At 54.0% G+C, this 27,978-nt stretch overlaps 2 protein-coding genes across 3 annotated transcripts in view; one reads left to right on the forward strand and one right to left on the reverse strand.

Moving 5' to 3' along the window:
* Positions 1 to 27,835, forward strand: LOC119096032 (uncharacterized). 2 transcript variants are annotated; one of them, XM_037218903.1, is made up of 7 exons: positions 1 to 135; positions 1,645 to 2,525; positions 7,353 to 7,438; positions 7,982 to 8,133; positions 17,843 to 17,988; positions 26,789 to 26,918; positions 27,211 to 27,835. In XM_037218903.1, the coding sequence occupies exons 2-7, from the start codon at positions 2,483 to 2,485 to the stop codon at positions 27,413 to 27,415; spliced, it is 762 nt and encodes a 253-aa protein (XP_037074798.1). In that variant the 5' UTR covers positions 1 to 135; positions 1,645 to 2,482; the 3' UTR covers positions 27,416 to 27,835. The 2 variants fall into 2 exon arrangements, with proteins under 2 accessions (XP_037074798.1, XP_037074790.1); XM_037218895.1 differs by having other exon boundaries at positions 20 to 48.
* LOC119096048 (FERM domain-containing protein 4A) overlaps positions 27,583 to 27,978 on the reverse strand; it is a 63,217-nt gene continuing 62,821 nt past the window's right edge. Inside the window, exon 21 of the mRNA XM_037218913.1 lies at positions 27,583 to 27,600. Coding sequence (XP_037074808.1) covers positions 27,583 to 27,600 — 18 coding nt within the window. The remainder of the gene's footprint in view (positions 27,601 to 27,978) is intronic.

The following is a 27,978-nucleotide window of genomic DNA, read 5'->3' on the forward strand; positions in this document are numbered from 1 at the left end:
GCCGTCGTCGCGCCGGCCTCTGAGTCAGTGGGAGCGAACCACCGACGGGTGAGTCAGGCGGTCCGCGCAGCGTCCCTGCTGACGTCACGGCCCCCGGCGTCGCTGCGGCCGTGTCGGAGGAGTCGCCGGTCCGGGGTGGGGTTTGGCCTCCGGTTCCTTCAGCCGATGACCGTGGGCTGTTGAGCCAGGTTTGTGGTGCGTCTCTGACAGCTGCGCTGTGGCTGGGTCTGAGTCTTCAGCTGTTGTGCGGTGAGTGGGTTTTGAATCTGCACCCATCGTGCCGTGCGCTGGTTCTGAATCGCCAGCTGGTGGCCTGCTTAAGGCTGTGTTTGTATATACCGGTTATGTAAGCCTTTGTGTTAGTCGCGAGTGACCTAAATCTGCTGTCGGGGCTGTCTGGGGTACACCTGACTCGAACGAATCTGGAATCGGTGCGATGTCAAGCATTGCGAATGCTTCAGCCTACTGCTTTATTACGTTTTTCTTGCCGTAGCTATTTAAGTGCTCAGTTGTTTCACTTAATTAATCTCATTTCGTTTGGCATATTCCTCTGCATTTGAGTGCACATGACTTATGCTAGCGCTCCCATGCCCGAGGCTCATGCCATGCTTTATTCCTTACTCGTGCACCTGAACACTCCAAGGAAGTGCAAATATATCGGGCTAAAGAACCCTCGGCACCGGCTGTCGGGCATCATAATGATCCGAATTCTTCGCCGAGGTCCCAGACGCATGTCTTCCCTCTAAAAGTCACGGAAAACATCGGCAATCCACTCAGCTGCGGCACTGACATGAAGACCGAAACATGAGCCATTTCCACCCACTCTTCCTGGCAAAATGTCATGTGGGTCATTGCCATCGGCTCCCCGATGGACTGCAGTCGCATCACGCGGCGATGGCATGTGGCAGGAATGTGCCGTGTCAGTGACGAAAACGGCCCACATGGCATGCTGTGGCCCCGTACCCAAATACGTGGGCGGGCGGCGGAACGTCGCGGCACCTCACCGGTAACTGCTCACGAAGTATGCAATCTGCGTCATAACATCCCGCATTCCGGCAGCCTCAGGCTCAGGATCGAGCGGCTTTGGCGGGCTGAAGCTCTCGCCTCTCGGCCTGATTCGTCCCGGGCTTGACGTCGCTGATCTTAAAAATTAATCCGGTAGACGCACCCCCGTTGACGCGCACCGCGCGATGCTGACGTCACAGCCCCGAGGACTTTTGGCGCGACTGACTACTTTGGCAAGCCGCCAAATCCGGCCGGGTTAGATCAAAGCCAGGTAGAGCTACGCAGAACCACTTGTGGATGACGCGTGGAACAGGCTGTTCTTGCAGTGGCACGCATGTGCCCGTACGCCGAGTAAATAGGCAAATTCTGACACATGCGGCAGCAATGCTGCACATCTGAGCAGAAGCCGGGCGTCATGCAAGTCATTGAGGTGTGGTGTGTAATCGAAATCGCCTCAACTAACGAGCCCTTTGCAGCGATGGTGAAAAACTTGCAGCTTTTCTGGTTATTCGGACTCTGCTGGACTCTGGAGGCGGGAGAGCTTCGTGGGGCGAAGTACCAGCAAAGGGGAACAAAGCTGTACACATCGCGATCGGTGACTGGTCGCCGCGTCTGACGCCCACTTCCGCCGCATTTCAGGCGAGATCCGGCCGGACAAAGAATCTGACCCGACCAGACCGCCTGAGAGTCCCAGCGGACATCCGGGCGCCGCCGGCCGCGGCCGTTCTGCAGAAGCGGACCCGTGCAGCCGCGAGAGGGCGCCACCGTCCTCCCGAGGGTCTCTCCTCTGTCTGTGTGCGGCGCGGGGCCCGTGCGCTCGGTGCGGCTCGCGGTGCGCTCGCTCCGTGGAATCGGCCATTCGTTGGCCCTGCGCGCCGGGTGCCCTTGTCCACTGGCAGTGCTGGGTGTCGGTCGCGCCCACGATCCGGCGCCGCGGAAGTTGCCCAGTTCGCCGGAGTTATCTGCGGTCCCGCCGTTTCCTGGTCAAGAGAGTTTGTAAGCAGCGGGGACTGGTGGAGGCCGGTGATGTTTGGTTATAGCGGTGTGGTGACTGTTGATAACAGTTGTGATTAGTGACGACCGCAGCCGTGTTTGGGGTGGCCCTGCTGCGGGAGTAACCCCGGGCTTCAAGCGCGACTGACGGCCGCTCCGGACATCAATTCAAGCCGGACATAGCGGCAAGGCGTCACGGAGTAGTAGCGAACGACCTCCAAAGTCGCAACAAAGCATCCAGGGCAGCAGCGAGGCATCCAGGGGCAGCAGCGAGGCATCCAGGGGCAGCGGCGAGGCATCCAGGGGCAGCGGCGAGGCATCCAGCGGCAGCGGCGAGGCATCCAGCGGCAGCGGCGAGGCATCCAGGGCAGCGGCGAGGCATCCAGGGGCAGCGGCGAAGCATCCAGGGGCAGCGGCGAAGCGCCCCGGGAGAGCAGCCAAACATCGTCGCCCCGCCAGCCGGGTGGCGCCCCGCGCGTCAGTCATGGCAGCTGCCAGTCGACTGCTGCGGCCCCTGCTGTTGGCCGGTGAGTGGTCCGACGCCGGCGTCACGCCGCACGGCCTAGTTTACCATGACGACAGCATCGGACGCTCCACTGCGTCTCCAAAGCTCGCTCGGGCGGGGGCAGGCGCGAGTGCAGACTTTCTGCCAGGAGAGCCGATCTCGAAGGGGATGTGGGGCACTGACGGGAGCATTTAAATGGGTCTCTTCTGTGGATCAGCACCTACAGCTACCATTTCCCACGTTTTCTTGTCTTTGGTTGGGGGTCTCCTAAGGTTATGCTTCGGTATACGATAGTGAGTAAAGCCAGATCAGACGAACTTCGAGCGCTCTATTTCATTTTCCCGGGCAAGCGAGTCCTACATTTGCTAAGGGATGGGTGCGGATAAGTGTGTCACCCCTGTTTTGTGCCTCTGTATGGGTGAGCGCATTAACTCGCTCGCGCGCGTCGCGCAGTGTATACAGCGCGCGGTCCACGAAGCATCGACGTTTCCTCGAGTCCAGTGCACCGGCCGTGGCTCCAGACCAGCGCACCTTCCTAGCCCTGTGTACCGACCGCGCCGCCGGCGACGCTGCCGTGTGTTTACTGTCTGCTCCCAGGGACCCGCAGTTCTAATAATCGCGCCGTGCGTGACTCAGCCAGCGTAGGGATTCTCTTTTACACTCCGATGGGTTACGCTAGGACTGCCGAGAAATTGTGCAAGGGAGCAAGAGCGGTTATTGATCTTTCTTTTAAAACAACGCGATACTCGCGCTGCCGTCCAAAGTCGCGAACAACCGCAACTGCTGCTGTCCACAGCTGTCACTGCGCCATGCTCGTGGCTCGCCATGGCTATTATGACATCATCAGGTTGAGTTTAACGATTATGGCTCGTCATGATAGTTATGGAACTACCACCGTGAGCTTTACGCTTATTTATGATTGTGGTAAGCTGCTGCTACGGATCCCTAATATGGGCTTCTGGGCGTGCATTTGCGCCACGAGAGGTCACCATGTCGGATAAACAGACGTCAGACCGGCGGCGCTGCGGCCGGGGCGTGGGCCGCGCCGACGGCCGCTGGTCCGACGGCGGTAAGGGCCGCTCCACCTCCAGACCAGCGGCGCTGCGGCCGGAGCGTGGGCCGCGCCGACGGCCGCTGGTCCGACGGCGGTAAGGGCCGCTCCACCTCCAGACCAGACGGTTCGGGTGGCCGGGCGAGCCTCAAAAGTAGCCCTTGTCGCGGCCCTTGGGCTGCGGCCTGTGACGTGCGTGCGTCGCGCGAATGTAGACGTGGAAGGCGTTCCCGGACGGATATGGGACCGGGTGGATACGATCAGCGGACGTGCGAGTCCGCTGCTAAATCAGGCATGGAATAGATTGGACACAGCCAGCGGACACGCCACGCCTCAGGCTGGATACGGTCAGAGGGCACGCCACGCCACAGGCTAGACGCGGTCAGAGGACACGCCACGTCTCAGGCTGGACGTGGTCAGAGGACACGCCACGCCTCAGGCTGGACGAGGTCAGAAGAAACGCCACGCCATAGGCTGGACGCGGTCAGAGGGTACGCCACGTCACAGGGGGGTGGAATACGGCGGAGGACGGGGCGGGTGACGTTTCGTTGAAATAGTCGAGCTCATTTGCAATGTAATGGGTTATATTAACAAGGTCGGAGTGAGAGTCGATGCAGTGTCCCTCCATGTCATGTTAAGTTGTAATGAAGTCGGATGGCGAAATTTATTGATTCATGCCTTCAGCTTTACGTCTTCTAATGGGAGCCTACGCTTTTCAATTTACCCATAGCAGTCTTAATTGAGGTAAACAAACAACAACCAACACACAGTGAGGTTCCACCTTTGGCTTAGGACGTTTGACGTGCACGCAACTGATATGCAACGGTAACGTAGATCGTAGATCAGAGCATCGATACAGCTGATTGTTCTACCAGGAATTGACAAGCTTGCAAAGTTGTGTTTGAATTCCGGTAGAGTTGGAGTCGACCCAGGAATCAATAACAAATTTTCTGACTCAGGGTGGAATCGATTTATTTGATAATTCGTGGGATTTAGAGTAGGAGCTCGGTAGATATACTGGCTAGAATCGTGGATTGGTCGTCTCAAATACGAGTCATAGGCCGAACAGCCGATCTTATTTTACGGCTCTCACAAAAACGCGGCAATTAAGGCAAACTCGCTGGACATTACTTGTGTGCAAACGTGGTTTGCCAGGTGGACTCTTGCCACGTGAATCGAATCCATCGGAGGCGGTTCTCAACTCGGGCAATGTTCTCCTGGAGTCGGACTTAGAGTCGACCCAACACTGTGCCGTTGTACGTACAGTCAAGAATTTCTGTACTTGGAGACAGTCAGACTACGGGTGCCGATCTGCATTCTTTTGGGTGGGCCGCTGCCCCCCCCCCCCCCAAAAAAAAGTCCAACTGGCCGCCAACGGTGAGTTTGGCGTCCCCGGCGTCCTGGAGATGAAGTGTAAATACAACATTTAAATTTGGAGCTTAAAATTATACCAATTTTCAATGAAGTTTCAAAGAGATGTTCAACAGATAAAAAGAACGTAGACAATGAAAAAGGCGAAGTCCTGTCCAGTTGTTCAGTTATGTACAGCTGGTTACGCTAGCTAATTTTATATCCTGCGTTTTTGCCGTATTTATTTGATTATTTTCTGTTCTTTCTGCATGCTGCATGATAAGCATTACGAAACTCATGTCTCGTGGGCTCTGGTCTAGTTTTGTTGCAGGGGATTATTCAGCGACGTTTGAACTACAGCCTGTAATAATTTGCGCTACTATGCCTCGACGTCCTACCCAAGGTTTTGGAAACCAACAAGGCTAGATCTTAATGGTGAATCGCCGGTAAAAAAGGTCACATAATGAGCACACCATAACGTGTTGAATCTACCAGCCGTTTACGTTGGGAAACACCACTGACATGTGCCAACCTCCACTTCGACGTAGATTGTCAATGCAACGATTTCAAAAGCTAGACGATCAACACTCGCCGACTGAACAGATAGCGGTGAGACTCCAGTGTTGCTTTACAGCTTGCAGGCCACCTTGCGGCCAGAGGCCTCCGTGGCAGCTTCGAACAGTGGCACACACCGACTAACACTCCGCATTCCGAAGCTGTACACGTGAAACAACATTAAAGCCACGTGACACCGGCCTCATCTGCTGCATTGGCTGTAAGTCGATAACCAGAAAGTGGACACGTGCCACCGACGCCAAACAAAATCATGACGACCGACGACAACATCTCCTGATGAGGGAAAGCTAGGACACGTTGTTGAGTGGAGATGTGGTTTCCCCATTCATTTGTTTCCTATTCAGTTGTCAGTTATTCAGTCGTTCCTTATTTAGTTCTTTCCTATTTAGTTGTTTCCCTATTCAGTCGTTTCCTTTTCAGTCCAGCCGGTTTAATGATCGGGTGTGTATGTGCTGCTGTTATCTATTTAAGTACTGCTGTCTTGCACGAACGCGCACCACCAGCACCACACTCACCAGGACTGGGTTAGTCAAGAACACCACTACAAATGGTGCAAGCCACATGCCATAGACGCCTCACCACAACTGAAGCATTGCACATCAGAGCCACGGCATCCATCATCAACGTAAAAAACTAATTACTCACGTAACTACCAGCGTGCAACATGCGACTAGTGAGACAGACCTTCCCCTACCCCTACCACCATTTGATATATGCCATTATGTCTGTATATGGCATATGTATATGGCATATGTATATGTATATGCCATTATGTATATATGCCATTTGATATGGCGAAAATGTAAGAAGTTTCCGCTGTGCAGAAGATGCCTTGACTTAAATCATGCAGCATGCCAATGCTATTTTGTAAATGCCTTAAGCGTTTATTTTGTACGGATGCGAAGAAAACCAAACTTTTATATATGCCTACGTGTGTGAACTGATCGAAACATTGACGAAAAGATTAGCTTCGACAACATCCTATATTGAGTTACCGAAAAGGACACCCACCATACGAAGCCTCGAATTAACTACCAAAAAGGTCATTAACACCGATTTTCCTGTAGTATGCAACCAGCGGTGAAAACCAGAAAACCTGTTGCGAAAATGCTCCATACCACACATATATATATATATATATATATATATATATATATATATATATATGGTTAAAGATAGATAGAACAGAAAAGGATGAAATCCGCGAGGTGTTTTGCACCTGCCTCTTTTCACGACTCCTGCGACTCTGCCCCCCTTCAACCGGTTCGAAAAATCGACACCCATGAGTCAGACCCAACCCTGTACACTTTGCGTCGGAGTCGAAGTGGACTGCACGAGACCGGAACGCAGGACAGGTCTGGTCTGCGAACATAATGCGTTTCGTAGGCCTGCTTTCAGGTGTCTGTCTGATCGATAACAATATCATGTCCAATCAAATGCCCGGTGACCCGTTCAAAAGCACAGGCGTGGGCCTTACCCATTGCCGTGACTTGTGCCTGCATTGTGTGAGGTGCTGGCCTCCCGATTGGCCTGGTCCTGTGACCTCCCCGCCTGCGGAGGCACCTGACGGCATGACCTCCCGCCTGCGGAGGCATCTGACGGTGCGACTTCCCCGACTGCGGAGGCACCTGACGGCATGACCTCCCGCCTGCGGAGGCATCTGACGGTGTGACTTCCCCGCCTGCGGAGGCATCTGACGGTGCGACTTCCCCGACTGCGGAGGCATCTGACGGTGTGACTTCCCCGCCTGCGGAGGCGCCTGACGGCATGACCTCCCCGCCTGCGGAGGCATCTGACGGTGCGACTTCCCCGACTGCGCCTGCACTGGCAGTGCCCATGACGCGTTGTCCCGTGCGCTTCCCCTGCTGGCAGGTCTCGTACTATCGGCGACGGCGTGTAACAAAGATAACAAAGAGGTGGCGCACTGTCTACACACATACCTGGAGAGAGACTTTATCGTAAGTCGGACAGCGTGCGTCGTACCACCGGCGCCCATGTCGATACCCAGGCGGAACTAGGTGGCAGCCTGAGCGGACTAGGGTCGTGGGTTTGAATAAAATCAAATTTGCAACCTTATAGACCGTTCCAAACGTGTCAAGTCCGTTCCTTCAGCTTAGCCTCCGCAACTCTTTGGTTATATGATTTCTCCGATTGACACTGACCTTTTTCTGCCATTGTACGTTATCATTTTGGGTGTTTGCGTGCATAGTCGTTGGCAACATCTTTGCATTATGAATGAGTTGCTTGTTGTTTACCAATGCTCCACGCTCAATGCATGTTATTAACGCTGATATCCTTCCACTTTTTAATTTACTGCTGAAATATGTTCGCCCGATCAGATCTCAATTGCACATTTGGTATGCATCGCCGCTATTCATACAACTGCCGATGTATGTTTGCGCTGTCATCAATATTGTAAGACATTCCCTTTGATGTTTTCGCACGGAATCCATCCAGGTAACGAGTAGCCTGTCAAAGTTAACCGCTGAATTTCCCTGCAGTCGATCGAGGCCATAGTATACCCACGCACTGATGGCGAAAGGCGAGGCCTATCCAACATCAACAGGGGCAACAGGCGACGCCCTGGCGGCGGCGGCTCGAACTTCGGCGACCGTCCCATCCTGGACGGACCAGAGATGGCCGAGAATTGCAAGTATGTCATGTCTATGCATCAATATTACCTCAACTGTGCCTGTAGACATTAAACGTTGCAAGGCAAAAAAAACGCAATTTCCGACCAACCGTGTAATTACTCCTCATTCCCGCTTCATTCTCTGTCCACCATTAGTCCCTCACAGACATCGCCGACTAACTTTCCAGCATATGCAACATCTCCCCAGCTATTATACGACCGGCTTTCCTCCATTTTATACACGACTCTGCAATCATTTCCCAGTTAGCTTCCTGATGATTGTCGGGACTTACATAGGGGAGAGTGGGGTGAATTGTGTCACGTCTAAGAAGCATCCGTGTGCATTATTCCGAATCCATCGATGGACGGCAGTCTTGGCTCACTTAGCTGACACACAACAGCTCCCTATACCTTTCGGTATGTTGTCGACCGCATAAGTGCACGCACATTGGAATGAGAGTGACAAACATTTTTTTGCGTGTCGTTGAAAACCATAGTGATCGCTGCAAGTGTGTGCTCTAGGGCTACAGCATAACTAGGCCAATCTGAATGTTATGTTCTGAGTGGGCGGGAAGTACAAGTGTCGTACATGTTGCAAAACATCTGACGTATGCAACCAAGAATTTCGGGTCGCGTGACCTTTCTTCCAAGATGTCGGACGATGCATGTTGTATCAGCTGTACATGGGGCATGTTGTATCAGTTATATAATGCACCGACCGTATGCCACTGACTAACATACTGTCAATAATTCTATGACATGATTGCCAGTACTTATTGTCATCCAGAAAACAAGCCGACATTTGAATGATCTATGTAGACCCATGATTTGTACCTGAGCAGCCAAAACCAATGTTGCAGTGGTCGTATATTAAACACTGATCGACAAATAGGGTACAAATTTGGCATGTCGCAATCACGACAAATTACGAAGTACTACAGACGAGCGCATTTGGTCTACATGTAACGAACTCGGCTTGCTGATATGCGACTTACCCTATGACAAAAAACAACGACAAATAAGCATGACTTCTGCCAGCAAATGATGCAATTTACCCCAGGGGTGTGGCGGTTGTCTCATTTGAAAGGAGATCAATTCACAACTCATTTTCCAAAAAGGCGTGCTCTTCGAAACTTTCCCGCTATATGTGTGGCTGAAGGTAATGGCTATCTGTAGATGTAATAATTTTAGTCCTATCCTCACTAGTTATATCAGGAGGAAACTGAGAGTAAACACTGATACAACTCTACTCTTCCTTACGTAAAATGCAGGAACGATTTCCATGACTTTTTATCACTCGCCAAATGCAATACCCAACCCACGCCATGCAAGTTTGTACACAATGCAGATTTTCCCCCGTGAAGCCTGTTCGCACCGGCGGTGCCCCTGGTGGCCAGAGGTTTGCCCCCCCCCCCCCCACTCCCCCAGCCTGCGCAGTGTACAGGCAGGGCGAGGCAGGCCGAGCCGTGTTATGCCGCCTCCCACCGCCCAAGGCCGTGTTGCAGCGGCGTCCAGTTACTGACCGACTCTTCGATCCTCAAGATTTCCCCGAGAAAGTCAAAGGCGTTTTGGTCGGACAACACGTCCATGCTGACAGTATTTTTGGCTAACGATGTGAAATATCCAGTCAGTAAGTGTCTCAAAAGGCGCTTGAAGTCAAGGCATCGTTCCACAGCTTGCATTCAGACATGCAGCTCATGGTGAAAGCCAAATGCTTCTAATGTCATCCAGTTAACGCCAGGTTTGGCTAGAGGCTTAATTGCTGCCCATTGTTCACGTGGCTGTGTGGAATCTAAATTGGAACGGCTTACGACGCAGGCTTCTGGATTCAACGCAGGCTTTTGAATGCTACGCAGGCTCTTTGATACGCCACCAAGTCCACCGCCAGGTGCCGTCAGTCTCGAATGCATTGCCCTAGAGCTACTCAAGCGGACCTATGCACGCGGCCAAATCAGGCGTGACGCCCTGGCGCTGGCTGAGGTCGGGCTCAACCCAGCGGGCCCGGGACGGCCGTCAGTTCTGTCAGGCTGCCTGTTTAGCGGCGCCGCCTCCGCCGCCCCGCCATTCGGCCTACGGAGCGTCGGTCCGGTGTTGGTTTTAGGGGTCCGGTCCGTCCGGTCTGTCCGGTGCTGCAGAAAGCAGCCCATGCCGTCCCTCTCCGGGCCAACACCGACCGAATGGCGAATGTGTGCCGTCCTTATACCGTGACAGGCCGGTCCGGCCGGTATGAAACCGGTCTGAATCATACGGCTCTGGGCCTAATTTTGCCCCAGAGCCGCATGGCTGCGTACTCAATGGCTTACCCCATACATCGAGGCGCAGAAAGCTGCAGGTAAATCCAACAACGCATTCAGAAGCTCGGTCTAGCCCAAATGAAAAGCATATACAACGCCCGCGCCAATATGCGCAGCTTTACCTGAAGAGGGTGCAATCAAACGCGTCAGTCGGGGGCGCTGAATGGAACGCCATTTTGACGGGCTGACACGCCTGGTAACCCGTGTCAGTTCCGGTTGTTCTCCTCGCTGGCATTGGGCGTGGAGTGTGAGGCACAGAAACAGTGCGATCCTACGCCGATCGAGTGGTGCCTTCTTTGTCTGCTTCCACTCACGGCTACCCACAATGCGGCAGTCCAGAGGCCAGCTCGGATAGAATATTTGACTAGATTGCGTTGCGTGGAATGCACTGCCGTCGGGCGGCTCGCCTTCTCTCAGTGCACGCGAAGCGTTCCACACGGCACCTCATGCGAAATCTGTCCAGGAGCAGATCCTCGCGCGATGATCGCACATGAATCGATTATACAGTCCCAAGGGAACTCCCGGTTTATCCGTGGAAAGAGCCGCTCGCGCAAGTCCTCCTGGTATCTGTCAAGGAGCCTCACTTAATGTTGCCGGGCCCCCAGACCGACTGACTGCCTGCCGCTCGGTACCGCAAGGTAAGAGCTGCAGAGACTCTAGCGACAGACCGGCGCCAAAGGCCGCGAGCTTTACTGCTCGTCAAGCACCGACCACCAGTGCGTGACCCATAGACTCCCAGCTCGATCCCGAGTCTTTTAATGAGATCATTTCCTCGCCACCACTACATCAGCTGATGGCGCGGTAGCGCGGAGGGGAGGTCAGTGACCTCGCGGCACCTCGGACTCGGAACAAGGCTACGTCTCTGATACGCCCTAGTGATGCGCCCTAGAAGTGTTGATATGGCACTTCCAGTCGCGCCTGCCTCCACATGCATGCCCGTTATGTTGACTCGGTTCAGGCATTCCCACACACTTCCCCACCGGGCGTATCGACGCCGTAATGACCGGCGTGGAGGATTGCGGGGGCAGCGGGCGTACAGTTACGAACCGCCGAGTAATCCACAGGTCATTTCCTGCCAGCGTGGCCATCCAGCAACTTTGAGGGACTGTCCCGACACCGATGTTTATGGCAAAGTTGCGCTTTGCTTTGGCTGTTGTCTCCGTCGAAGAACACTATCTCTGCGCGCTTGTCCAGGCTGCTGCTCCGGCTGCAGGCAAGCGTTGAGCGGCGTGATTTTCTGACGTCACCCGATTCCTTCCTGCGACGTCGGCCAGAGCGGGGTCAGTGACCCGCACCCGATCGCCTGGTACCTGATTGGCCGGATGTGCTGGCCATTCGGATTGGCCGGACTTAACGCCTGTGGGACAGGATTTGAGAACAGAAACATCACTGGCCTGCACAGATGCACTAATGGGGAGGAGCACCGTCCAACATGCCCTTCTTTAAGTGAATGCATGGGTCCGGCCCTCGGGGAGAACACTGCAGATCGACGGCGCCAATTTCGTCTTGTTTGCTGTATTCCACCAAAATGTAACGTGAGGGAACCACAGAAAACAACAAGGCCAGTGCAAGGTCCCGTGTAGCTGCTCCTGCGCATAGAGCGCCCGCGACAAGGACTCCTGGACGCATCCTTCGTGTACGGGTCCACCTTCACAAACATCTTGCTGTGGAAGAAGTAGTATCCTATTCGTGAGAACACCACAAAGATCTCAGTGCAGCCAGCCTAGGTCGACCACTGGACGGCAAAGACCACTACTGAGACAGCCAATCGTTTACGGCGATCATCGGAGCAAGAGTGACGTCACTGTTGCCTGACGCTGACTTGTGAGGAGCCTCTCCCTCCGATAGCGGAGAGCCTCGCGAACGGACGTTCTAAAAGGCTCTCACGAAACTATTGGAGATAAGCTCGATAGAATGGACATCATGATTTGTTACTAGATGTGGCAAGGATCTGATCAACGAGTTGGGGAAGCTTTAGGGGATGGTGTTGGATCTCCTGCAGTTGCATCGAGATCGTTGTGCTTGCAGCATTCCAAGTCACCGTCTGCCTCTACGTGGTAGCATGGGGGGGGGGGGGGGGCGGGGGCGTGCGTGCCTTCTGCTTCTGATAGGCGGATCAGCTTCCCCTCGGCTCTGACTCGGCGCAGATCCCCCACGCGCACCGGGCGCAGGCTGATCCCAAGACTGGCTGCAGCTGGGTGGGCTGTAATGCCGGCTAGGCCCGACCGGCCGTCGGCTCGCACCGGCCTGCCTGCATCGGCAGTTGCTATCCGTGCCGCGACGTCCCCAACCTTGCTGCATGGCTCAGCCTGGGCGTCCTGGATGACAGAGCTCCAGCTGCTCTGAAGTCCTGGCCAGTGACCTGATCGTGATGACCACCCGGCTACTCCCCGCCGGCCTGGCTCGTCCCGGTGTCGGGAAGATGGAGTGCCAGGTCGGTCGGCACCGGCGGACGGCTCAGGCATCTGATACCGCTGTGCCACACCTGCAGCCGGCCAGGCTCGGCTCACCGGCGGGCACGTGCACTGCTGTGCGCCGCACCGGCAGCCGGCCAGGCTCGGCTCACCTGCGGGCGCGTGCACTACTGTGCGCCGCACCGGCAGCCGGCCAGGCTCGGCTCACCGGCGGGCACGTGCATCGGCAGCCGGCCAGGCTCGGCTCACCGGCGGGCCCGTGCACTGCTGTGCGCCGCACCGGCAGCCGGCCAGGCTCGGCTCACCGGCGGGCCCGTGCACTGCTGTGCGCCGCACCGGCAGTCGGCCAGGCTCGGCTCACCGACGGGCCCGTGCACTCCTGTGCGCCGCACCGGCAGCCGGCCAGGCTCGGCTCAGCTGCGGGCACGTACACTGCTGTGCGTCGTACTGGCAGCCGGCCAGGCTCAGCTCAGCTGCGGGCACGTACACTGCTGAGCCGCGCCGCACGCGGGAGAGACCAGGATCCTACCGCTGCGCAGCCGCATAACGCGCACACTGTCGTGACTTAAAGCCGTCGCATTGCAAGAGGGAGTATTTGCATCTTCAAGGCCTTTCCGCATTGGTGAGACAGAGCCCCTTCATTCCGCAGTATAGCCCGATGTCCGTGAGGTCTTTCAAAAAGACGTGTCCATTACCAAGTTTGGGAACGGTCCACAGATATTGGAGCATGAAGTGAACAAACAATACCTTTGTAACATACGCAATACGCAACAGTTATGCGTATGAAGACTGATTTATTTTTTTACCCAGAATTTTGTTGCTTTGCATGAACACATGCTTGTTCGCACATTCGATTATACGAACACACGATGCTATGCATATGAGCTATCTTACAACGTTCATGTACATGTCAATAACATATTTTTTGGGCACACCAGCTATTTTCTCATGTCAATAACATATTATTTGGGATGCGGCATAATATACCGAAGTAATTTTCAAAATAACCCATGAAGAGTGGCTAAACCCCTGCAAAGCAACAACGATATGACATCATCAGATACATCTTGCAGATGCTGGTGAGTACCCCCACTAACGAAGATCGGGGCGCGGCTGGGAGACGCCCGCCATATGGTCGTCCATGTCAAGACCCAAGCCCTTACCTTTCTTTCTCTCTTCTTCGTTCTCCCTGTCTCTCTCTCTCTCTCTCTCTCTCTCTCTCTCTCTCTCTCTCTCTCTCTCTCTCTCTCTCTCTCTCTCTCTCTCTCTCTCTCTCTCTCTCTCTCTCTCTCTCTCTCTCTCTCTCTCTCTCTCTCTCTCTCTCTCTCTCTCTCTCTCTCTCTCTCTCTCTCTCTCTCCCTCTCTCTCTCTCCCTTTCTCTCTCTCCTTTGTCTCTCCGTGGGTCTCTCATCGCAGGTTGTGGGTCACACATCATACATCACATAAACCGACTGATGCCCTCGGGGCATACGCATTGTGAGTCACACAGCATACATCACACAAGCCGACTTATGGCCCGGAGCATACGCCTTGTGAGTCACACAGCATACATCACACAAGCCGACTTATGCCCCCGGAGCATACGCCTTGTGAGTCACACATCATACATCACACAAGCCGACTTATGGCCCGGAGCATACGCCTTGTGAGTCACACAGCATACATCACACAAGCCGACTTATGGCCCGGAGCATACGCCTTGTGAGTCACACAGCATACATCACACAAGCCGACTTATGGCCCGGAGCATACGCCTTGTGAGTCACACAGCATACATCACACAAGCCGACTTATGCCCCCGGAGCATACGCCTTGTGAGTCACGCATCATACATCACACAAGCCGACTTATGCTCCCGGAGCATACGCCTTGTTAGTCACACATCATACATCACACAAGCCGACTTATGCTCCCGGAGCATACGCCTTGTGAGTCACACATCACACATCACGCAAGCCGACTTATGGCCCGGAGCATACGCCTTGTGAGTCACACATCATACATCACACAAGCCGACTTATGCCCCCGGAGCATACGCCTTGTTAGTCACACAGCATACATCACACAAACCGACTTATGGCCCGGAGCATACGCCTCGTGAGTCACACATCACACATCACACATGCCGACTTATGCCCCTGGAGCATACGCCTTGTGAGTCACACATCATACATCACACAAGCCGACTTATGGCCCAGAGCATACGCCTTGTGAGTCACACATCACACATCACACAAGCCGACTTATGGCCCGGAGCATACGCCTTGTGAGTCACACATCATACATCACACAAGCCGACTTATGCCCCCGGAGCATACGCCTCGTGAGTCACACATCACACATCACACATGCCGACTTATGCCCCCGGAGCATACGCCTTGTTAGTCACACATCATACATCACACAAGCCGACTTATGCTCCCGGAGCATACGCCTTGTGAGTCACACATCATACGTCACACGAGCCGACTTATGGCCCGGAGCATACGCCTTGTAAGTCACACATCATACATCACACAAGCCGACTTATGCCCCCGGAGCATACGCCTTGTGAGTCACACATCATACATCACACAAGCGGACTTATGCTCCCGGAGCATACGCCTTGTGAGTCACACATCATACATCACACAAACCGACTTATGCCCCCGGAGCATACGCCTTGTGAGTCACACATCATACATCACACAAGCGGACTTATGCTCCCGGAGCATACGCCTTGTGAGTCACACATCATACATCACACAAGCGGACTTATGCTCCCGGAGCATACGCCTTGTGAGTCACACAGCATACATCACACAAGCCGACTTATGGCCCGGAGCATACGCCTTGTGAGTCACACAGCATACATCACACAAGCCGACTTATGCCCCTGGAGCACACGCCTTGTGAGTCACACAGCATGCATCACACAAACCGACTTATGCCCCCGGAGCATACGCCTTGCCGAGCGTTTGGTTTCCTGCTCGTGCCAAACATGCGACGAGACACGCCTTCGCCCCAACCTGAGGTGCCTGTGTATACACATACCGCGGGCCGAACAGGCATCGATGCTCCAAATTGACCAGCCATTGACCCCCACTCTATCAACACGGCCTCGCTGACACTCGGCGCCCTCCCTCGCCGTTCACTTGTCAAATTGGTGTTGACACGAGCCTGCACCACCTGAGGCGCCCCATGCGCAGCAAATGGGTGCAAATTAATCGGCTCTTTCCAGGCTGCAATTGCCCGGATGCATTAGGGACGATAGTTGAATGCGGACGATCGGCTATTTCCCGTGGCTTTTGTCTTTGGACGTGACACATTGTCAGGAATGTGTCGTCGCCATGTTTTTTTGCGTTACGCAAATACCGTAGCAAGTGGCTTATTGTGTTCTGGAGATAGACAGCTAGTGCGGAGCCATGAGGAAGGGAAAATATTTACGCCAAGTTCAACACAAATTCCAGCCAAGATCAACCTGATCTCAGCAAAAGTCTTCTCTCACCGGAGCGCCCTCTCGTACTGTATTTGGTGCGCAGTTGTGACGGGGCGATTAAGCCTGGCCATGAGCTAACAAACTCTAGCGAGCCAGAGAGTAGGCCACCCTCGCCGTCGATCTTTTGTCAGAGAAAATTACATTACAAACGTTAAGACGCGATGTCGGGTGTGGAATTCGAATCTCTTTGAGCTGTGCCATGTTGCCATGCTTTGAGGTATGTCATGATGTCATGCTTAGATAAGTGCTTAGACCACGACTAAAGTGTGGTATGTGCGTGTGTGTGATGCCGTGGAGACTGTCATCATGTCAAAAGTTGACAGTTGGGTTTCTTAAAGGATGTCCCTAAATGCTTTAAAAAGTTTGATATCGATAACAGAAAAACTGAATGCGCTTCAGCAACTTATCCTTACAAGGTAAAAAGTCTCGCGGCAGTCTTTTCCAGGCCCCATAACCTTCTCGTAGGCCCCCGTTCTCATGGTATTTGTGGATTGGCATAGCTCCTAAAATAGCGCATTCCTCTGGCCAGGCATGGGTGTCAGTTTGTAAATATGAGCCTGTGTCCGAGTTCTGATGTCCTCAGTCCGAATTCCAGTGCCGAGCCCACCCATGTAGAGCCCGAATTCGAGTCCGACTGAACGCTGCTCTCAGTCCCACAGAAAATCGAAATAAATTGGTTTCCTTTGACCCGTCAGTCGAATTTGAACTCTTGGTTATCAGTTTCCAGTCTGGGTCCATGTCTGGGTCATCAACTCTTGAACCCAGGTCCATCCGTCCACCCGTCGGTTTGCTAAGGACAGACGTAGTTTGGTGCCAGATGATCGGGGCGGAAATCTTCAAAGACAAAAATGCGACGTAGTGAATGAGGACCTAGCTCAGCCCGAACAAGCGTCAAACCCACTGTCGTCTTATGCCTGCCGTCCGGCTGGGTCACCATCGCTCACCACAGTTCTCAACCAATACGAGTATTTATGCGTGCAGTGATAGCTGTTACGAAGCGTTAGTGATTGATGGTAGACGTGGGCTTTGTTTCTGGAATGTTGCCAGCAATCCCGCCAATATGCTGCCAGCTGCCTTTCACCATCGCTGCAACTTAAATGGGGGTCAAAGTTTAGTACCAAAGCCAGCTTTTTGTATTTTTTTAGTTCGAGACCGAGTCTTAAATCGGCGAGGCCGGGTCCGCCTCATGTGTAAAATGATTGGATTCATCTGGCCTGGAGTCCTAAAAGGCTATGAGTTCGAGTCCGAGTACGAATCCGGATCCGGGTCAGATAAAGGGGAGATGTGTCCACCCGTGCTTGTGTAGGTGTAAGTGAGCTTACGAAAGCCGAACTGGTATCTGGTATCTTGTATCACTGGTATCATTCACACCTCCTGAAATGTGCGACTAATGAGACGCAGCCTGCCATCAAACTCAAAAGAGGACACCAGACAACGGTAAGCCGTTATGCGTTGCTTCGACTGTCGGCGGCGCGCAGTGTTCACGAGCACTCGCGGCCTGTTCTCGCACCCACTGACGCCGCTCGTCCCCGCTCGGCCCGCAGGCGCATCGAATGGATGATCTCCTGCTTCGAGGGCGTTCTGGTCACCTGCGACAGCTACAGCGACTTCTTCCGCTATCGGGACCTGCTGCGCAGCGTGTCGCTGGTGAAAGACTGGCTCTGTGATGACGTTATTCAACGCTTTTCCGGTGAGTGGCTCAGACTCGGCTGCTGCAGTAGACATGGTTGAAGTTTTGCAGCTCTTTGGACTGCACTGGCTTCCAAGTGCCAACCCGGCCCCCGCCCCCCTCCCACACACATACACTTTTTATGAAAGTCTGATACATTAGTCCTGTGGTGATGCGGGGAAAAATGTCTCAAAATGTGGTTTGTCTTCCATCTCTCTCTTAGAATTCACGTGCCTGGGTCAGGCTCTTCCCATTTTCATCTTTACGCCGTAATATGGGACCCGATGCAACTTGTATCTAGATCACCAAAAGCACTTATATCTACGGAACTCTTTGAGGGAATCGTGGTCTTTAGATCCCAAATTAATTCGATGGAACCCCACGCTGGAACAAGTGTTGCCCCGCGGCGACGGACGACCGGGTAGCGGCACAGTTTCGAGGGGTACAGCAACAAAGATCCGCATGTCTTTGTGTCTTGGTGCTGCTGCAAATACCGCCGCCTCGGAGCAGTCTTGGAGGTGTTAAATACCGCTCCCTCGGAGCAGTCTTGGAGGTGTTAAATACCGCTGCCTCGGAGCAGTCTTGGAGGTGCTAAATATCTCGCTGACTTGGGTGACTGTGGTGCAGTGGCGTTTGTGCCGACGTCTTCAGTGATACATTGGCAATACATTAACAAGCGCTCGGGTGGAGGTGGTGGTACATTTGACTCCCGTAGGTTTTTCCAGAATCATTTCCGAACGGCCTGGGGTAGCCGCGCCAAACTGTGCATAGCTGCAGACAACTGAATAGCGGATCTCTCGGTGTCACAAACTTAGATGCACCTTGTAAGGCAGCTAACCTGTGGCAGGTCACAGTTGAGCCATGACTGTCAACGGTCATTTCTTGGGAATGGTTAAATCCGTTGCGACACCGGAGTGTTAGAGACGGCTTCACATCTCCGAGATGGGTTTTTTAGGCAATACAGTAACTGAGCTTAAAATTGCAACAAATTCCATTGACGGAGGACCAGATATAGAGGCCAAAACTGACCCGCTTTTTTACTCGAAAACTTTCTTCATGGGGTAGTGTTCGGTGCTTATTATTTTTGTGGCAGAGGCCGCAATAGACATGTTGCATGGAGTTTTCAAAGGTCAAGCAAGGTCCCTGACCTAATATGACCCAGTTCAACAGTTTCTTAGCACCATACCGACTAGCGTAATCCCTGACGCTTATTTGAATGACACACTAGCAGAAACCTCCGATGTTTTTGATCACATTCACTTTCTAAACTCAAACAAGGTCACTGACCTGAACAGAATACGATTTACCTATTTCTGATCTCCGGGCATTGACCTGACCGAAAATGGGCGTCTAGGCTCGGGGCGGTTGCATGAGGAGGCCTAGGGACACTTTGGACACTAGTCTGAAGTTGACCTTGTTTGACCTCATTTGAACCCGACGTCATGACATAGGAACATCACATATTGTGATGTGTGACACAAGTGAGTCACATGCTTGCCGTCCCCACCCTGTGAGACTGGTGTGTCGAAATTTAGTTTCCAAAATCTCAAGGGTGGGTGGGTCAAATTGCCTGCTCCCCCCACCCACCCGAGCGAAAGATATCCAGCCGGCCACCCGGGCGCGTGTTAAATGAATATTGAATCCAGATGCTTAACATGCCGCATCTATGCCTTACATATTTGATTCTTCAAGTGGATAGCAGGCTGTTTTTAATTTGATGGATAGACTATTTCGGATGGCAAAGTGCAGGCGAGCACTTACTGATGGAGCCTTGCAAGCCAAACCAGTCTCACCTCGGTCGGCGGAAACATTGCCAGCGCACCTTATTTTCAGAGATCTCAGGAGTGATTGGGTCAAATTGACCCTTTCCCCCCACCCGAGCGAAAGGGATTTAACCGGCCACCCGGGCGCGTGTTAAATGAATATTGTGCCCGGTTGCGTTGCATGTCATATCTGTGCCTTCGATATTTGATTCCCCATGTGGATAGCAGGCTGTCATTAATTTGACGGCGAAGCCATTTCGGATGGAAAAGTGCAAGCGAGCACCGGCTGGCGGAGTTTTGCAAGCCAAATCAATCCTACCTCGGTCCGCGGAAACATAGCTTTCTCGTGCGGCATGGCTTCAACTCGACAGGCTCGTGTACAGCACTCCCAAAAACGCGCTCAAATTTTCTCCAAGAAATTGTTCAGCATTTGTATGGGTTGTTGAACCGAAATAGCCATTTTGAATCACATCATTCAAACCCTGCCACCCCATACCCCTGCGGCGTCCAAGGCTAATACAAATTGTATCTTTAAGCCGCTCTGATCCGGCGTCTCATCTGAGCACGATTTTCTAACGTGGTGAATGCCAACTGGCTCTCAGACTTTTTTGAGCAGCCTGTGCAAGGTTCAGTCACGACTCAAGTTGGAAATAGTTGCTAGTTATTACGGAAGTAAGACCTGTAATGGAATTACTTAAGAAAAACACCAAAACCGGACATGCGAATATAAGTGAGCACCTTAAACTCACGGATGAATAGATGAATACGCAATAGCACTATCAGACAGGCCCAACAAACGAGCACATGACGACATTCGTCTCAGCGAACACATCCAGCACCGCCACAGCAATCTCGCGGCGAATTAAGTACTAAAGGTGATAGTTTGAGCAGTAATTTCGCACGGTCAGCTTGGCGGCACCTCAGCGTTGTACAAACGTTCCATAACGTAATCAGACAAAATGTTGTGAAGCATGCTCACTAAATAGAAAATGTGTTGTCAGGAACAGTTTTTCCACTTAAAACTACACCAATACACAACAACTAGCTTGTTCCCTAATATCTGATGCTTGCTTCAATATCTTCAAGTGCATAACATTCCCTTTAATCGCTTCCTGTGTTTGACTGTAGCAGCAGATACCAGTCGGCGACGCTACATGATAGTGTTTCATGAACATTTGAAAGGCGATGACATTATATAGGTATTATTCACAGGTGAGGGAGTTTCCAGCTTTCATACAATGAGTTTCCCGTTCTAGTTGTGTGCGACATAACAGATAATATATCACCTCATATATTATACTAACTGCAACCACGCACATCGCAATGCGTCTGCAATGCTGAGGCTGTCCATGAAGTGGGTCATGCAGTTAGATTTTAATGAGAGTGTAACGAGTGTTCGCCTTACTTCGATCGAGACGGTGGACCGAGCGGGTACAGCTAACTCGCCCCATCGCCTCACCCTCGACCAAGACCCGCCCTTCCGGGCTTTTTAGTCCGCTTATCGGAAATTTTGCAGCTTCAGCTACCCAACCCGGCTGGGCCAGACCAGTGACCCCTTGGAATGCGTAATCTCTCCGCGACCACTGATGTCAAATCTCCTCAAAGACTGCTGTCACATTTTCAAAGCATTTTAATACAGGCCATGTAATCGGGGGGCGTGCTTCTGTACCATCGCAGTAGCACCACTGTTTCATCTCCCCATTAGATCAATGTGGCAACATTTTCAAATCACGAACACGCTGAAGAAGAAGGATCGGAAACGGCTCCAGATCTCGGCGACCAGGCACCGCGGTGACCTGTGACTAGTTCTGAAGCTGGCACAGTCGGGGGTCGATGGGAGCAGACTGCCACCCATAGCCGTGCGCAAACCATGGACTCTCCAGTCATCGGATGTGTATTTTTTAGGGCTGATGCCAGGTATCGTAATCAAATCAGTGAAACTTTAAGCAGGCAGCAAGCGGGTGGGGATATGAAGCAAGTGCCACGGCATATGCGGGCGTATCATCTACAAATCATTGAATGACCTTTAAGAAAGGCCGACACACAGGTGCGCCAAAACGGACCAGAAAGCTGCCAACCTCGCCTTTTCTGGAACTAGTCGCAAGCACAAGAAGCTGTACTCAACATCTGAGCCCGTCTCAAGCGCAAGAAATTGTGTACAACATCTGAACCAGTTCAAGCACAGGAAACTGTCCACAACATCTGAGCCAGTCTTAAGCACAAGAAGCTGCGCACAACATCTTAACCAAGACCGGTCGGGCTGTGGAAACTTTTGTGTGTAATCTAGTTTATTGTGACGGTATATATCCAACAGATCAGCATTTTGCCCTGACACTTTGGTCACAGTCACCAAATATATCAGGTACTCTAAATTCATCCACCTCGTTGATTGGAATGTCAAGACTTGACAATCCAAAAGCAGCCAGTACTGCAGCTATTGCTTATTTAGCCCTGATTGCGGCAGTATTGTCTGCAGGCGTGTGCAGACGCTGTGCGGCCTTGTTCCTCCGCCTGCCTGACTCACGAAATGTGCATACTCCGGTACATTGAGAAGTTCTGCCCGTATGGGTTCCCAAAGATGACAGGCTGTGCTCGCTTACGTTCACGTAAGATCTGCGTGACGACGGCATGCTCGCACCTGATTCGCACAGCGCCACGAAAAGACTTACTGTCGTTACGTAGGCAATCTACACGTCATCTAGTGTGGCCGGCGGCCGGGCCTCGAGCCTCGATGTGCCGGTGCGGGGTTTGGGGCCGGCGGCCGGGCCTCGGGCCTCGATGTGCCGGTGCGGGGTTTGGGGCCGGCGGCCGGGCTTCGAGCCTCGATGTGCCGGTGCGGGGTTTGGGGCCGCCTGTTACATGCTTCGCCGTCCTTTGCGCCCCGCGGTGCTTATCCTACAGCCCCAGCGAGCCGCAAGGGGACTTGGAAAGTGATTGGAGTCATACCACTTAAGCACTCACCGAAGTAAATTGGAGTGCAGGTATTTTGGGCGCTTTGCAATCCTCGCATTGCACACAGGGCACTCTGGGTGCAATTGGTCGCGATAGCGGCGTCCAGACACGAGGGCACGACGTGGGTTTCCGCGTCAGTTCCAGCCCCTCCCGTCTTACCCCCGGTGGCGGGGTAGCGACTCACCCGAGCAGGGGGCGGCGGGGTCGAGCGTGACGTCACTGCCGCGGCTGTCACGTGAGCCAAGGAGCGCGTCGGCGCTGCCGCCGGTCCGTCCGTGGCGGCGCGCAGACGACTGGCGAAGCCGGGCGGCGCCGGCCGCCGCCGCCGCGCCGTTTCTATGTACCGGGCCGACCCTAGCGACGGCGGCACCGGGCGAATGGTGACATAGTACGTGTACAGCGGCCAGTCTCCGGCGCCGGCGTGGCAGATCAATACTTCACAAATGACCGCAGATCTGCGCCACTCCTGCCGATTGCACCTTGCCGGGATTTGCTGGCGGCCGGCCGCCGGGAGAAGCTGTGCCCTCTCCGGGGGAGGGGACCCAAGTCACCGTGGGCGACCAGCGCTCCGTCACGGAAATGGCTGCTGAGAGGCTCTCTCCCAGGAGACGCGGTACTTCGGCGCGGACCAACGGTGGGGATCACAGTGGCCTCTGCCGGGGAGCCACAAAGCGTGTATGCACCACGACTCGACAGCAAGGCACGCAGACAGGCGATGGTGTGCTGCGCCATGACCGACCAGAACAAATCGACGCATGGCTTCACAAAGCATGCTGGGTTTCCAGGGGAGACTCCAACGCTGAACCCTGAAGTGGGGGAGTCTTCAATGCGACAACTGCCACCTGAAAATGGAGCTCGGTGAAGACAATTTAAGCCCCGCCACGACCTCAGGGTGGTGGTGGTGATTTGTGTTTTAAGGGCGCGTCGGCATCGGGGCCATTTTGCGCCCACTCGATGACGGTTATCTACCTCTGCGACGACACGATAAGTATGTTGTCAACTGACAACAGGTAGCACCACTGGCGCACTTCCACTGAGGGGTGAGTGAAAATAACGTCAAAGTCAATGTGTGCTAAAAATGCGAGTATATCTCCAAGTATATCTCCATATCCACATGGGTCTCGACCGAGTAACCGATGAAGGGGCGCTGGAGGAAAAAATCGTCGCCTCTCCGTCTCAAGGCGTCGACATGAGACGAGGACATGTTCCACAGACAACCGGTCCCCGCATCCATCACGCCGCGGCACATCCCTACGCGTCAAGTAAAACGAGTGTGTGGCGTATGTATGACCCAACCGAAGCCTACAAAGGGCGACTTCCTGGAAGCGGCTTCGGCGATGGGAGGATTCCCAATCACCCAGTTGGGGCTTGATTTCCCTGAAAGCGTGGAGATGTTGGTCGAACACGTGCTGCCACGTATTGCGAACGTATTTGAAAATGACTGACTTCAGATCTCGAGCGGGTACATAAATTGGTATTGGGTTTCTCTCATATGCCGCAGCTTTCGCTGCGGCGTCGGCTTTTTCATTCCCCATTATTCCCATGTGGCTGGGGATCCACATAAATGTGATACGACAGGAAGTGCTGTCCAGCCATTCCAATTCCTCCCAAATTGAGCGAGTCAAAAATGAGTGGTCACGCGACATCGCCGTCGGGTCTAATGATAAAAATGCACTACGCGAGTCGGTCAAAATGACTATATCCCTTTCAGGACGACAAGCAACGTACTGAAGCGCTGCTAAAATGGCAAACAGTTCTGAGGAAAAAACTGAAAGGTGCCGCGGGAGGCATAGACCTACGGTATGGTCACCGCAAACAAATGCGCAACCCGTTCCCGTTGAGCCCTTGGACCCATCGGTAAATATTTGTAATGAATTCGCGTATTGTGAGATCTGTTCCAACGAATACGTGAGGAACTCTCGTGGTGAAGTGCCATTTTTAAGATGCTGACAGAGTCCCAAATCATACTTAATACTCAGACGTCTCCACGGAGCTGGGTCCCGAAGAGTGTGCGGGGCAATGTCATCCAGCGTAATATCCGCCTCGTCCAGGCAGTCCCGGACGCGCAGGCACATCGGCCGCGCTGACGTGGGCCGCCCCCTCAAGAAAGAACGAATCAACGTCTGAGAGAAGATGAACTTAAAGGCTGGGTGATCCGGAAATTGTGAAACCTTTGTAGCGTAATTCAAAGTAAGTCGTTGTCTCCTAAGAGGCAAGGGCGGTTCATTCGCTTCCACCAGCAAATTTCTTGTTCGGGTCGTACGAAACGCCCCAGTGGCTATACGAACACATGTATGGTGGATTGTGTCCAAAACCTGCTTTGAAGATGTAGGAGCACTATCGTAGACAGGACTAGCATAATCGATGACTGATCGAATTAGGGCCCTATACAGGTTCAACAGGGTGCTTCTATCGGCCCTAAAGGTCATACGACACATTACTTTCATGAGGTTCATGCGCTTGAGACACTTAATCTTAACCATCCTAAAGTGTTGCTTAAACGTGAGCCGACGGTCAAACGTGAGGCCCAGGAAACAAATGTCGCTACAAACTGGGATAGTGGCATTATACAGTCGAAACTCCGGGTCTCTACAGCCTCTAATCCGTGAGCAGAAGTGCACGCACTTAGTCTTGGTGGTCGAAAATTTGAAGCCCTTCTTAAGGCTCCACTCAGTTAGTCGAATCAGGCATAACTGAAGCTGCCTCTCAGCAGACGTCGTTGTGGATGCTGCACACCAGGTGGCAAAGTCGTCCACAAACAATGACCGACTGATGGCAGGTGGCAGACAGTCGGCGATATCATCGATCATCAGCGCAAACAGGGTTACGCTCAGGACGCTCCCTTGAGGAACACCGTTCTCTTGTTCACAGCGACCCCAGGGACCATGACCCGTTCCTCCCGATCCAGGTTCCTCGCGGGCCTATACGGGGGGGGGGGGGTCAAGTGAAGTGAGCTTTCGCACATCGATAATGTTTGCGATGGTATGGCTCGACGCATGTCGCTGCTAAAGACGAGTAGCCTCACATCCCCTGCTGGACAGCAGGGCCAGTGAAAGCTTCCTGCGCTGGGAATCGAACACCCACATTTCGATGATGATCCTAACACGCTAAACCACCAGGCCACTCGCGGCTCGTCACGTTCGCACTTCCGGCCAGGCCGCTTCCAGAAGGGGAGGGGCAGACGGCGCCGACCACGCGGTCTCAAGTTCGCCGACTGATTGATCGGACGCCCTGCCCGGGCTAGAACGCCTTTCGTCGCTGCGCGACATGATCACCTCTGCTCACTACCCCGCAACGCGGAACCACTGAACGGTAGCACGACGCCCGCCCAGGGCTTCGCCCACAATCGCGCAGCCTTCGGGGCGACGGTGGCGGCGGGTAGAGTGAGACGGGTAGCGGGTTAATTAGCACAGGTATTGGTAGGCTAGCGCGTTGCCGTGGCAACAGACACGCTGGAGCTGCGTGTAGGCAAGGCACGAGAGCTGCCCCGATTGCCGCCGCTGATCACAGCGCCTGCACGTAACTCAGCCCGCCAGCTCGCCATCCCATCGCCAGCGCGCCTTTTTATGGTGCGGCGAGGCGCGGCGCGCCGCCGAGGTGTGGGAGCGCCTCTTGGTTGGCCTGCACAGCCTATTCACAGTTTGCCGAGGCCTCGCTGTCTGCATTCAGCCCCGGCGCGGGACTGGACTGCCCTGCTGTTACATAAATGCCGGGAAATGCAGCGAACATGAAACCGTGTATTTGTCCATTTCTGTCGCTGTGAATGCCTGCACATCCAGGAAAGTGTTTGTTTAGCGGTCGCCAGGAAGCGACCCCGTTGGAATTCCTAATCGCCTCTTGTGCATGATCTACAGGCATTTTTGCTACACGAACGCAATGGCCGGCATAGGCGGCAGGCATGAAGACAGTTCAGCATCACAACAGTCTTCATGACGTGTGGGGATTCTCCGTTTTATTCTCCTGGATTACGAATAACTTTTATGATTTGAAGTGATGTACCGCCATTGGCTCAGTGGCAGGTCTATGAAAACGTGATGTTGATATCTGTGACTTGAAGTGTCACTCGTTCTGATTTCACCGCTCGCAAATACTCCGCTGTGTTTCAGTGCTGGTGTCGTCAGTCAGCTGCTACAAGGAAGCCCTGCTCGAGGCCAAAGAATGCGAAGACAGCTCACTTACCGAAAACCTCTGGCCTCAAGTACTTAGAATGGAGAAGCAACAGGACGAAATCTGCACGTAAGTTATACCAGAAACAGCCAGGCCGTGTGAAGATGTACGCCTTGCGTAGTGATGATTACCAGCCCTTCTGTGGTCATTGCCCTCGAAGCCGTGGCCTCCTTTCCGTGGCTCCCTTTCCTAACAGCGTGCCTGCAGGCGTCGCCGTTGCAAGAGTGGTCGCGACACGCGGTCGTCAGGTGTAACAGCCGCCGGAGTGGAGCCGTTTGTCGTGACCTGCGACGGTCAGCCCGCGGCGCCCGTGGCCAGCCACGACGCCGTCGCTGATGCCGCCCGGGTGTTTCGCCCACAGACCGCTGCGGCGCCAGTCTCGCTGTCTGGAGCGCAGCGGCCAGCTGGAGCAGTGCGAGGAGCACGCGGCCGAGCTCTACCACAACGTGACGGGCATGTTCCTGAACTCGTGGTGCGGCGCAGCGGCGGCGCCGGCGCCGGGCCTGACGCTCCCGCTGCTGTCGCTGCTGGTCTGGGGCTGGGCGCGGCTCGCCGGCTTCTTGTGACGCGCTCGGTAGCCGCAGGTTGGCGCTGGTCCCATCGGTGCCGGACAGGCCGCGACCGCCGAACGGCAGCGGGCTGCCTCTTCAGTTATCGTGGACACCGTCCCGGGGTGGACGGAGCCGGACCACAGCGGCGGTGGATGCTGGCGCTGCCCTCGCTGACACGGACGCTACTCCGCGAGTGAGCGCTGGGTGCACGAGACCAGCGGTGTGTCACGCACCGGGTAGCCTCCCACGCATACTGCCGGTCGCTTCAGCACACGTCGGAGCGACAATCTCATGCAATCGCCACCAGAGGCGCCACCATCTCCCCGTCCGGGGACTCCCAGAGAAGGGGCCAGGACCCCTGGACGTCTCCCGGAGACCGCTACCGGCTGCTGCGGCTCGGAGCCGCCGCTGGAGACAGGACCGTCTCCGGCGAGTGAGGGGGTCGCGCGCCTCGGCTGGCCAGGGCGCCCCTCGCAGCGGTGCTGTGCTCCCGGTGTGCTAGCTCGCAGTGCGGAGCTGCACGCTCCGTGAATAGGGGCTTAATTTTCTCAGAAATGTGCCAACTTGGCTGTGAGTGT

Source organism: Pollicipes pollicipes, unplaced genomic scaffold (genome assembly GCF_011947565.3).
Source record: "Pollicipes pollicipes isolate AB1234 unplaced genomic scaffold, Ppol_2.1 Scaffold_1832;HRSCAF=2141_pilon_pilon_pilon, whole genome shotgun sequence".
Classification (NCBI taxonomy): Eukaryota; Metazoa; Arthropoda; class Thecostraca; order Pollicipedomorpha; family Pollicipedidae; genus Pollicipes; species Pollicipes pollicipes.